General features: G+C 35.5%; 2 protein-coding genes across 4 annotated transcripts in view; one reads left to right on the forward strand and one right to left on the reverse strand.

The window, feature by feature from the left end:
* The first annotated feature begins 305 nt into the window (after positions 1–305).
* LOC131031118 (nucleolar complex-associated protein 3) overlaps positions 306–12631 on the forward strand; it is a 99646-nt gene continuing 87320 nt past the window's right edge. For 2 of the 3 annotated variants that reach the window (XM_057962154.2, XM_057962156.2), the window contains exons 1-2: positions 330–777; positions 916–1079. In XM_057962154.2, coding sequence (XP_057818137.2) covers positions 623–777; positions 916–1079 — 319 coding nt within the window. In that variant the 5' untranslated portion in view covers positions 330–622. Of the gene's footprint in view, positions 778–915; positions 1080–12631 lie in introns of all 3 variants that reach the window. The other variant, XM_057962155.2, reaches the window with a different exon arrangement.
* LOC131039743 (uncharacterized) lies at positions 2494–4170 on the reverse strand. Its single transcript, XM_057972582.2, has 3 exons — positions 3560–4170; positions 3232–3447; positions 2494–3129 (listed from the first exon to the last, which is right to left on the reverse strand). Exons 1-3 carry the CDS (start codon positions 4083–4085, stop codon positions 2885–2887), a joined length of 987 nt encoding a protein of 328 aa, XP_057828565.2. The 5' UTR covers positions 4086–4170; the 3' UTR covers positions 2494–2884.

Raw genomic sequence — 12631 nt, forward strand, 5'->3', positions numbered from 1 at the left:
AAAAAAAATGAATTTATCTGTGTGAGATTGGTTCAAATTTACAAGTGCAAAAATAATTTGAATCAATTATGTACTTGTAAATTTGAACCAAATTGACAAATATAAACTTTTAGAAACAAATGACCATAAGATTATAATTATATATCTTTATTTGCCAACCTCAACATGAAATACTCCATCTTACATGCTAACCGATAAATAAAAAATAAACTACATCATCATATACCCAAATCACGAATACACAAATTTTGATTAGTATATTTATTATTATGATTATATAAAAAGAATGCCTATGTCAAAGAGTTTAAAATATAAATTAAAAAAACTATAAGCGAATGTGTAAACCCTAAACAATTTTTTTCTCCATAGGGAGTTCCATGCAATTTGGCATTCATTGTAGAAGATCAGACCTTGAAACGCGCCATCATCACTAACTTACATGTAATTTATGTTTTTAGTGTAGAATAATTACGAAAATTCTTGTTTGTGCTCAGGAAAATCTTATTTCAGCTTGGAAAAATCTTGTTTGAGCTTGGAACCTTGGACGGTAAGGATTTTTGTTAATAGATGCGTTTGAATTCAAAGCTCTGAACCCCTGCTCCACAGTGCGCATTGGACAATAATGGGGAAGAAGGACAAGAACAGTAACAAGTCCCAGTTACCGCTGCTTCCCCCAGAGGAAGAGGTCGAGGTGTCCGACGAGGATTTGGAATTTATACAGAGGAATACGCAATATGCTTCCTTCCTCAACCGCTTGGATACTCACACCATCACCAAGTAATTAAGCTATAGCTTTGAGTTTTAGAGTTTAGTGTTGAGCTTGGTCACTGTTTATCATTTATTAGTTTGAAGTTTGAACTGTACAAGTTAAATGGAGAACACTTCCATAGTGTGGTTCATTGCTTTTCTGTGTAGACAAGTGGTGGGGTTGCTTGATGAGGGAAATGATGAGGAGGCGTTAGAAAATTATTATGAGAAGAAGCGGTTGAAGAAGAAGGAAGAGAACATTTCAAATTTAGTAGATGCCGTCGACGTGCTTCCCGTGAAGAGCCTCACTGGACAGCTCTATTATAAAACAGGCAACTTTAACTAACTCAATCTACTGCAATGGCTCTATTACAATGTTTATTTTGCTCTAGATTATGTGTATTCTGTCAATTCATTTTTTTGTACATGCACGCACTCTTTTTCTTTTTAGCACAATTCTCAATTGCGCAGCTATTTGAAGATAGATCCTTTGACTTGTCTTAAACAATCTTTTCTCAATCTAGAGATGGATTAGTAAACAACAGTCAGTCCACATTTGATTAGTGGCGTTGCATTTAAAATGGAAGATTAGATAACTTTTACATGTAAGATAATGCTGTGTCTCATTCAGCACAGCAAAAATTGATCCCTTGAGAAAATAACAGCCTTCTATTTTTTTAATTGGCAAATGAAATATGACAGCGGTCCCCTTACTCAGCTAAAACTACTCAAGCAAATCCTCTGCATGGATTTAATTACAGAGTCAAGAATTTTCAATATTAATATGAAATTTGAAAAATGCTGCTAAAACGGAGTTACAGGAAGCTCCCCATTAACGACAGGGACCGATCCTATAGCTATTCATTAGTTGATAGGGTATGAATGCATTCTTTGATATAGCTGTCGATAATATCGCAACGTTTGCAGTATAAGAGGTCACATTGGATTAAGCATTACACTAAAGTTAAAGAATTTGGTGTTTCCCGTACATTTCTGCATACATGCCTATCACAACAGTCACAGTGACTACAGACAATAATCTTGTTTTAAATAGCGAAGACAGGAAAGGAAAACACACCTAAACAGATCTTCTAAGCAAATTCTAGGCTTTATAACAACAGCCTAACTCCATTTGTGGAGAAATGACTGTTGGAATAGCACCTTTTTTGACTGCGTTGTTTGAACATTATTCGTCTCGACATTTCTGTTTGTCCAGCAGCTCTTGCACAAACAATGACTTTGCTGACTGTATCCAGAGGTTGTTGCAATAGGAATTGCAGAGCTTTGCTTCTCTATTTCCGATGCACTATATTTGCACTGGCCATGAAAGGGAGTGTTTGCTCCACTATGACTATTCTTATTTTCCAGGAAAATATAGAAAACAACAGCAGGGTCCCCCGCAAAATTCATAAGGAGCACTTTCAAACATTCCTCCTTTCAATCCCACTACAGTTTGTTTATAAATTGGGGAGTGGAACAGGTAACAATTGGAAAAGAAGCTGTTGTTAGGGCTAGAGAAGATCCTATTATACCGAAAAAGATGAAATAATCGATCTATTAGCCCATCAATTAACTTCAAAGGCTTTATTCGGATTACTGGAAATACATCAATAAACAATAAGTTGAAAATCTTGGTCATATACAACACCACGAGAACCAACAAAAGTATCATTTGGCCTGCAAAAACTTCACTCCTATACAAGAGGTTTGTTCTGGCATTACAACTAATCAAGGAAACAATAATCGTTTGGGGAATTAATCGGCAAAACAAAAGTATAAGATTTTTTCAAAAAATCGGGAAAAAATCGGGAAAAAATCGGATATACAAAAAAACGTAAAAAATTGCAGAAAAACAATCAAAAACTACTTTTTTTATATATTTTAGGGTATTTCCATAGCATAGAGATATTGTAGGCAAATAAAATAGACACTGGAAAACATGAATTGCAGGAAATAGATTTTTGTTGTTTATATTCATATCACTGATTACGTTCCACAAAATATACTACACCATAAATAATATCTAGATGGTGATAGATGTCAAAATGTCAATTACAATATAGTTTGTGACTTTGAACAAAGTCAACCTGTAAACTAAGTACAAAATTCCAAAATCTCAAATGTAGGCAATGACATGCTAGAGAGTAGGAGGCCCTGATGATGAAGCTCCTGGGTAAGAGCCTGTCCTAATTCCTTCAACCCATTCAGGATGAAAGTTGGCTTGCCTCATGATATCAAAATCTTCAGACACAAGCGGACGATCAGCAACAACATAATCATCATCAACATCATCATCATCATCATCAGCATCATCAGCAGCAATCAACTCGCACTCTGGATATATCTCATCGAGGTCAATTGGCAAGCATTCCTCAATAGTTCCTGATTTTGCCCATGTAGAAATTAGTGTTTCCCTTACAAATGAAAAACCAATGAATAGTGAATACAATTCAAAAAACTGCAACTATATATTAATATTCTCACCTTGAGCTTTCCTTATCTTCAAGCGGAGGTTGTGATGAACAAATACCAAGTCATTCAGTCGTTGTTGTGATAGGCGGTTGCGTTTCTTAGAATGTATGTGTTCAAACACACTCCAATTACGCTCACAAGCTGATGAGCTACATGGTTGGCTCAAAATACGCACCGCCATCCACCTTAAATTTGGTATTTCATCTCCAAAAGAAGCCCACCATGCAGCTGAAAAACACATTATATGGAGATGATATTGTAAGACTAAGCATATCTTATAATCTTAACAAACTTAATGGTTGGCAAAATAAAGAGATTGTCAAAAGTTTATAGAGTGTACCTGGTTGAATTGTCTTTCTGCTTTGTATAGCAGCCCTAGAAGAGAGAAAGCCCTTAGCATGCTTGTACATTTCCAGCTCTATCGTAGCCGCATCAAATTTTTCCAAGTCAGGAAACATTTTTTCCATGCACTTGAAGAAGCCTTGTTTGATCTCAGCATCAATTTCCAGGAAGTCAGTCTTATAGAATAACAGAGGATTGAGAAAATATCCTGCAGCATGGAGAGGAGTGTGCATTTGTCCATCCCATCTCCTATCAATTATGTCCCACAACGGCATATACTTATCCCTGTTATTTTCCAGCTTACTCCTTATCACCTCCTTGGCCCCATCCATGGCCTCATACACATATCCCATGGGGGGTTTATCTCCATCCACTAGTCTCAAGACTTTTACTAAAGGCTCTGAAAATTCTACAATTTGTTCAATAGATTCCCAAAATGTGGTAGAATACATATACCCTGCCACTACTATGCCATTTGCTTGAGTTGTGAAACCAGACTCCATCCACTCAGCTGAAACAAACATTCGCCTTAAATTACCTTTTTGTTCACATAATGTTTGTAATGCAAGGAAATATGTTGCAAATCTTGTCACTCCTGGTCGAACTAGCTCCTTGCCTCCTGTGAAAGAGCGCCTTATAGCCAAAACCCTTGTGTGATTATAAACAAATTTGGTAACCTTGTGAGCTTTCTGAAATGCCGCCTTAACCCATTCAATTTTTCCAATGTCCTCTAGGGTTAGATCAAGGCAATGTGCTGCACATGGTGTAAAAAACATGGAAGGATATTTATCTGTCAGAAGTCTCCCTGCAGCAACACAAGCAGCAGCATTGTCTGTGATAAATTGAACCACATTTTGTGGCCCTACATCCATAACTACCACGTCATACATCTCAAACAATGCATTTGTGGATTTCATCATATTAGATGCATCCACAGATTTCAAAAAAACAGTGCCAATCTCACAAGAGACAAGGAAGTTAATGAGAGTTCGGTTCCTTCTATCTGTCCAACCATCTGACATGATGCTGCAACCAGTTCTAGCCCACTGTAATCGATGTTGTTTAACAACATCTTGAACATCCTCTACTGCATCTTTCAGCATACCAACCCTCAATGATTCACAAGATGGGGCTTGAAACCCAGGACCTACAGCTGCAATAGCATCTACCATGGGTTGCCAATATGGATTTCTGGAAGCATGGAATGCCGTGTGAGAGGAGTACCAATAATTAGCAATTGCCTTCTTTGCTTGTTCAGTGACAGTTTTCCTCCATCCTGTACTCTCCAAAGTGGTTTGTGATCCTGGTGTGGTACGAGGTTGGAAGAAAGCATTAGTGTTTCCTCCACCTGTATTTGGTCCATGTGCTATAGAATTATGTGTCGACCCAGATTCCCTGAAACTCCCATCTTCACCATCCTCCTCACCCAAATGGTTCGTCTTGGGATCTGCAGAACTAGAACCTAGTTCAACGGTAATTCTTGCCTTTTTGGCCTTACTCTCAGCAATCCCGTCAAGAGATTGCTTTGCCTGATACGAGACATCTGTAGGGCATGCCTTGCATATCACGGTGTTATTTCCTCGTTCTTTGGACAAATGCCATTTGAAACGATAAATTCCACCACTGATCTCTTCTAGACACCAATTGCACTTGACCTTCGTGCTACCAGGAACTGCTGTGCAATGTGTCCACGCAAAGTCTTTTTGACGCGGCATTCTGATCAAAAAACAGATCTGTAAAAACATTACACTTAGTCTTAAACTTTTGAGGGATCTAGGGTTGGGCTTGTGTATAATAATTGCATTTTAATTACATTGACATGGGAAATTGGAAACCTAAATGTAATTGAATTTCAAGTTTACACCAATGGTATACTTTAATCATTGCTCAATACATAACCTAGTAGATGACCACAAACAACTGTGACATAATGACATTAATTCATAAATTTACGACATCAAGACAAAGAACTAATAGTAGAAGTCACACACAGTTATATGGGCACCTATATTAGACCTTTGACACTTAAAGAATCAATGCCATGCAAAGTTATATCAAAATCAAGATCAAATAGAATATTAGTTGGGCAAAGCTAAGACTTCATATTGTCACAAGTCATAATAAAGACACAATTTCATAAGCATGTTAAGTAGACTGGTTTCTAAACGCCCTATGACAAGTAATTCCCCATCCTTTGTCAGGATTGATGATTAGGAAATAAGGATTGGGGCTTAAGCATAGTAACTGCCAAATGTATTATGAATCCTAATTGTTCCTTCACTTATGAATTGTTTTCTATCACAAAAAACCAAAACAAGGAAATTTTTAAGTGATATGGTTGAGCAGTAGGGTTTCTATGGTAGTCTACCCAATTTTATAAAAAATATATCTCTATTTTCTGTGCAAATTAAACTGTATAAATTAATAAAGAAAATGGAGTTTAATATGATTTTTATTATATAGAAAATAGAGCAAAAATATATATACAAAAAACATATACATAAATTTTTTAAAAATATTTTATGTATAAATTTCCTATATATACTTTATTTTCTGTATAAATTTATATAGAAAATATAGCCACTGTATAAATTACAGTGGCTATATTTTCTGTATAAATTTTTTACAGTGGCTACAGAAAATAGAGTATATATTTTCTGCATTAATCTATGATTCTATACTATACAAAAAATATATAAGTACTTCTGTATACAGCCATTAATATAGAAAATTAATACAAAAAAATTATAAAGAAAAGTTAATACTATATTAAATAAAGAAATATACAGAAAAATACTCTGTTTTTTTAATTAATTTTCTATAAAATACATAAAATTAATATAGAAAAATTAATACTCTATTTATATAGAAAATCACGTAAAAAAATTCTATTTAATATAGTCTCTTTTCCTGCATACAAATACTCTATTTTTTGTATTAATTTTCTATAAAATACATAAAATTAATATAGGAAAATTAATAATCTATTAATACAGAAAATCACATAAAAAAATTAATAATCTATTAATACATAAAATTAATAATCTATTAATACAGAAAATCACATAAAAAAATTAATAATCTATTAATACAGAAAATAACATAAAAAAATTAATAATCTATTAATACTTAAAATTAATAATCTATTAATACATTAAATTAATTTAGGAAAATTATTTCTGTATATTTCTGGCAAATCACATAAAAAATACAGAAAATCACATAAAACTTTGGATTAAAAAAATTTGTGTAAAAACCTGGCAATGGCAGAAGACCTCTTCCCGTCAATGTGCAATGGCGCGACCTCTTCCCGTTTTCGTCGAGCTCCCGTGCCTCTTCTCTTCCCGTCGGGCTATTTCACGACCCCACAATGGCTTCCGTCTAATTACGCGACCCCGTGGTTTTCGTTGTTAATTTACAAACACCTTCCCCGCGTATTTATAAAAAATCTGACATTTTCTAACATTTCGCGGCGTGTTTAGGGTTTTCGCGGGGATTTTTAGGGTTTTCGCGGGTTATTATTCCGCGCTGGTGATTTTTACCGATTAATCGCGTCTAATATGTTCGTTTTTTTGCCGATTATACCCGAAAAAATCGTTGACCGCGTTGACCGATTAAAACGCGATTTTTGGGGGGAATTAATCGGCCAGACACCCGATCAACGATTAATCGGGTTTAATCGCGTTTTTTTCCAGACTGTTGTTTCTATGCAACTAATCAGTGGGGAGCAGTGGCGTATTACAAAACAATTGTTTTACCAACTGCACCATACAACTGAGAAACATATGCATCCCAGGATTTTCCATCCAACAAATTAATTTCGAAGGATTAGATTGGATTTTCATGATGGCAGTGCAAGTTTGTTGTATGTACTGTGTATAGAGGCATATTTAATGAGTATAGAAGTTTTAATGAGTATAGAAGTATATGCCTGCAGATTCAGTTTAGGGACAGTTGACGTGCAGATGATACTTGAAAAAGAATATGCCTTTGAGGAGGGCAAAGCAGGGGCAAATTTATGATGAAATCTTGGAGGTTTGGACCTAACATATTCTTTGGAAAAACAGCCAAACACTTAATGGTCAGCACCTGTCATATGAATGATGAGATTAGTTCGGGCTAGGAGCAAGGGGTTTATCATTATGATGTATCTCTTCCAGTCTGCCTCACTTCACAGCAATAGAACAAGTGAATGTGCATACAATTTGGGGGTGATTGGATTAACCCATGGTCATCTTTATCAGGAGCCCATGAAGGCTCATCAACTTTCAGTCTGTCATTTGAAGATCTTAGAGTTCCTCTTCTTCCATAGGTGCCAAAAGGTTATTGACTGGGCAATTGAGAGCCTTTGTTTATGCTAATCTTGTAAGATCACTTGAGATTGAACAAGGGTGAGGGGATTGTCATCTAGCCCAGGCCAATCTCATTTCAAATTTTTCAATAAAATAATTCTATTGTATTATGAAAAATTGCAGTGAAGTAGGAGTTAAATCAGGGTATTCTAGTATCATCCATACAAAATTGCATAGTTGGACATACAAATCCATTGTGTTTTAGTGTACTTGTTGAAAGAATTTTGCAACTGCCAGCCAACCACAAGAAGACATTTGCCTTACGAAGTTCCACCTTAACCCAGGTTTTGTGGGCAGGAAATTCAGGCTGGGCTATTGGGTTTCTAAGAAGAAGTAGGTAGCTCTACTGTGCAGACTATTGCCTAGAAGCATGCTCTGCTCACTTGGAACTGAAAACCTGTAACTATGTTGTCAGTTCCGCTAGTGTGTTCTAAGTCCAAAAGCAGATTTTTAGAGCAGGTATTTTAATGTTGTCTAGACTAACCTCATTAATTGTGAGAGTCCTGGCAAAAGTTCTGATATATTGCATCCCAAGCATTCACAAATGAGTTCATAAGAGCACAAAGTTATGTGTTTAACAAAAATGTTTTATTTCTTGCTCAAGAGTACACTTGAAAGTTAACACTATATCCATTTCTGATATCCCAACCTATGAACGTCCACACCAGTTTACAGGATTGAACAAGGGTGAGGGGATTGTCATCTAGCCCAGGCCAATCTCATTTCAAATTTCTCAATAAAATAATTCTATTGTATTATGAAAAATTGCAGTGAAGTAGGAGTTAAATCAGGGTATTCTAGTATCATCCATACAAAATTGCATAGTTGGACATACAAATCCATTGTGTTTTAGTGTACTTGTTGAAAGAATTTTGCAAATGCCAGCCAACCACAAGAAAACATTTGCCTTACGAAGTTCCACCTTAACCCAGGTTTTGTGGGCAGGAAATTCAGGCTGGGCTATTGGGTTTCTAAGAAGAAGTAGGTAGCTCTACTGTGCAGACTATTGCCTAGAAGCATGCTCTGCTCGCTTGGAACTGAAAACCTGTAACTATGTTGTCAGTTCCGCTAGTGTGTTCTAAGTCCAAAGGCAGATTTTTAGAGCAGGTATTTTAATGTTGTCTAGACTAACCTCATTAATTGTGAGAGTCCTGGCAAAAGTTCTGATATATTGCATCCCAAGCATTCACAAATGAGTTCATAAGAGCACAAAGTTATGTGTTTAACAAAAATGTTTTATTTCTTGCTCAAGAGTACACTTGAAAGTTAACACTATATCCATTTCTGATATCCCAACCTATGAACGTCCACACCAGTTTACAGGATTTGCTGATGGAGTTCAAACCATGTGATTCTTTTGTAATCGAGCTTGTATTTAGGATCTTGTTGGGGTAAGGGTTGTCAAAATAATCGTTGCATGACTATGATGATATGCCTCTTTGAAGAGTTGCCATATTGTTGTTGCTGCTAAGTCTGTGGTCAAAGTGCCAAATATGAGTTCCCATCTCTACTATGCTAGCAAGAGTGTCTAAACATTAGCACTCATTCGTCATATTTTTTATTATTGTGCTAAGGTTGTCTTAGACCTACTTTGGGGTTTTCAAGATTGACATTAGATGAATTGTGTAATGCCCCTTTTCCGGTCCATTCCAACATTTTTGGAAACTCCAATTTTCTCGGAGAGTGCCAGTTTTCTTAGAAAGGTTTTTGAACAATGGCAGGGAGTTTGTAGAGCCAAGATGAGTACAATGGTACTTTCTGTGTGTGGATAGAACAGCTTGGGAGCACTTCACTCTTCTTGGAGAGGTTTGTCATCTTTGGAGAATGCCAAGTTTCAAATAGACATTTGTCATATGTACTTTTAGTGTTGGTGGTGAGATTGAAAATCATATTTGGCATATTTTAGTAGCTTTGATGGTTGTGCAGAAAATAAATTAAAATATTAAATGGTTTAAACACTTAAGTAGTCAAAAAATGCAAAATTAAAACTTTTCATTAATATGGGGAAGTGAAATTACCAGAGGAGTAGTGAGGGTGTTGCTTTGGTAGAGTGCTATTAGGATTAGGCTGTGCTGTTAAAGTAATGGCAGGGATAGGTCTTGAAGGGGTTTCAGCTAGGGAAAGAGTTTTCTTGGTGGGCACTATCAGTAGTCATTGCAGTGCAATTGTAACTTTTCTTTCAAGAATTTAGGTCAGAGGAGATTAAATCCATGTCTGTAATGAGGAACTATTAACTTTCATTAATAGGTTAGGTTTTTTTTTTACTTCTGCCTTTTCATTTTCTTTTTGGGCGAAGGATACCCATGTTCACCCCTGGTATGGCCAGGGTCCTGCATTGGTAAGCTCTGGGTTCATCTCAGTTGAACCTGGGCCGTAACTAAGCAGGATCTGCAAGAAACAACCAATTCACAGTTTACTCCATATGCAGACCGTACTGGACCCAAGACCCAGTTTGGGTATGCTCCTGTCTACAACAGAGCCCAGTATTAGAGAGTTTAGGGTAGATTCTGCATTTAAAATAATGATATCATAAAGTTTTGAGGGAGAAAGCTTTCTATAAACTTGAAGATGAACACGATCAGTTAATCAACTTAATCTAATTCTAACTACCAGTAGAAGAAGCTAACCACCTTTGAATCAAATGATTACGTAAAGCTAGTGGACTAACTGCTTATCTTGCAGGACTGTACAGATGACAAGATTGACCTGGATAATTTTGTTTTCTTTGTTGGTGAATTCTTAAGTATGAAAATCTGGATACTGAAAGCTTCTATTCTTCATTGAAGCAAATTGTTCTGGGAGAACTGAAAGAGAACAGACTAAATCAACAGTTGCATGTCAAGTAGTGCTTTTAGCTACACTCCTTTTGCTATTTGCAAGCAATGAGGGGTGATGTGACCGTTGTGACAAATGGATTGATCACAACATGAAATATAAATTCAGTGAAAGGATGCCATTTTGGCTTTGGAAGCACAACGGTGAATATAGTTGGTTCTTGGGCCAGAACAGTGAGTGCAGATAGAAAGCTAAGTAAGTATCTCAACTTTGAACCTGCAATAATGGATAATGGACCAGAACCTTCACAAGGTAAGCCTGTTACCCCCTAATCTTGCAAGTGAAATTAAAGAAAACGAGTAATAGACAGAAATAAGGAAGAACAAAGAAGAAGTCAATTAAGAATTTAAGATGGTAGATCTTGTTTAATGTGTACATACTTAAGAAGTCAAGTTATCTTGGATAAATAAAGGAGCATGCTAATACACACAATGATAGCATACTTTTAATATATATATGAGAAGTGTATGTCATTTACAAAATGAACAATTTTGGTGGTTATGGGGGAGTAAGTAGGGGAGGTTAAGTTGAGATACCATAACTAGAAGACTAAAAGTAGAGGGTTCATAAGTCCTAATAAATCAATCCACATTGGTCATGCTGAAAAAATTTGTCTCTCAGATTACAATGGTGTTTTGTCTGGCTTTGGAAACTTTGACAGGTATTAGCAGTAGGAAAATAAAGTTAGTGAAGAATGCAGATTGATTTGGACAAATTGTTTTCTAAATCCCAAAATTAGTATTTTTTGTATCATCTATACTTTAAGTTCTTGGAAATCTTAAATTTCTTTTCTTAAGCAATTGAAAAATCTGGCTCTTAAAAAGCAAGAGGAAATTTGGTTTAATTATGTACAGAAATGAGTATTGCATGTGGTTTTACAATGTGAGAAGTAAAATTAATAATGTTTTTAATGTGTTTGTCATCATTTTGAGCTTTGTTTAGTTATGCCTTGGAGTGCGTGATTTCTTGGCATACATTTATGTTCTGCACATTATGCTCAATGATAGAATACTGCTTCTGTATTTATCAAATCTGGAATGAATCCTGAACTGTGGATTTCCTTTTTTTTTGGGTAGAATTTTAATAGTTATGCCTTGGAGTGCGTGATTTCTTGGCATACATTTATGTTATGCACATTATGCTCAATGATAGAATACTGCTTCTGTATTTATCAAATCTGGAATGAATCCTGAACTGTGGATTTCCTTTTTTTTTGGCTAGAATTTTAATTCTTCGGAAGACTTTATATTCCGTGGTTTTAGAATGTGAGAATTAAAATTAATAAAATGTGAGAAGTAAAACTAACAATGTATTTAATTTGTTTGTATGATGTCCCCTTGTTGAATTATGATTTACTAATAAATAATAATAATAAATTAAAATATACAAGAATAATAATAAAAATTAATATAATTAAAATTTAGTTAAGTTTAATGAATGGTCAAAAGGCATGAAATGAAAAGTTGTGACTCCGTCAAACATGAGGTATAAAAGGGAGAGAAGAGAACTTCATTTGGAAAAAAGAGGAAAAAGGAAGAAAGAAGGGAGCAAAGGAATTAAGGAAGCATTGAAGGGAAGAAGATAAGGAAGTGACTCTTTCAAAGGGGCAGCAATGATGAAAGATTGTGACCCTTTCGAAGGGTGGCAATTGTGAAAGGTTGTGACCATTAAGAAGAGGTGCGACTCTCCCTTACATTGGAGGATATAAAGTGGAGAAGTTTTCATTTGAGAAGGTAGGATCCATAGAGTAGAACAAAATATTTGAAGCGTTAAAAGCAGATTTAGGAGCAGGCCTAAACAGACTTATAAGAAAATCTTGAAGAATGATAGGAACATTTATCAAAGAGATCAGAACACAAATATAAATCTGCAAACAATAATAA

The sequence above is a fragment of the Cryptomeria japonica genome, chromosome 7 (genome assembly GCF_030272615.1).
Source record: "Cryptomeria japonica chromosome 7, Sugi_1.0, whole genome shotgun sequence".
In the NCBI taxonomy this organism is placed as follows: Eukaryota; Viridiplantae; Streptophyta; class Pinopsida; order Cupressales; family Cupressaceae; genus Cryptomeria; species Cryptomeria japonica.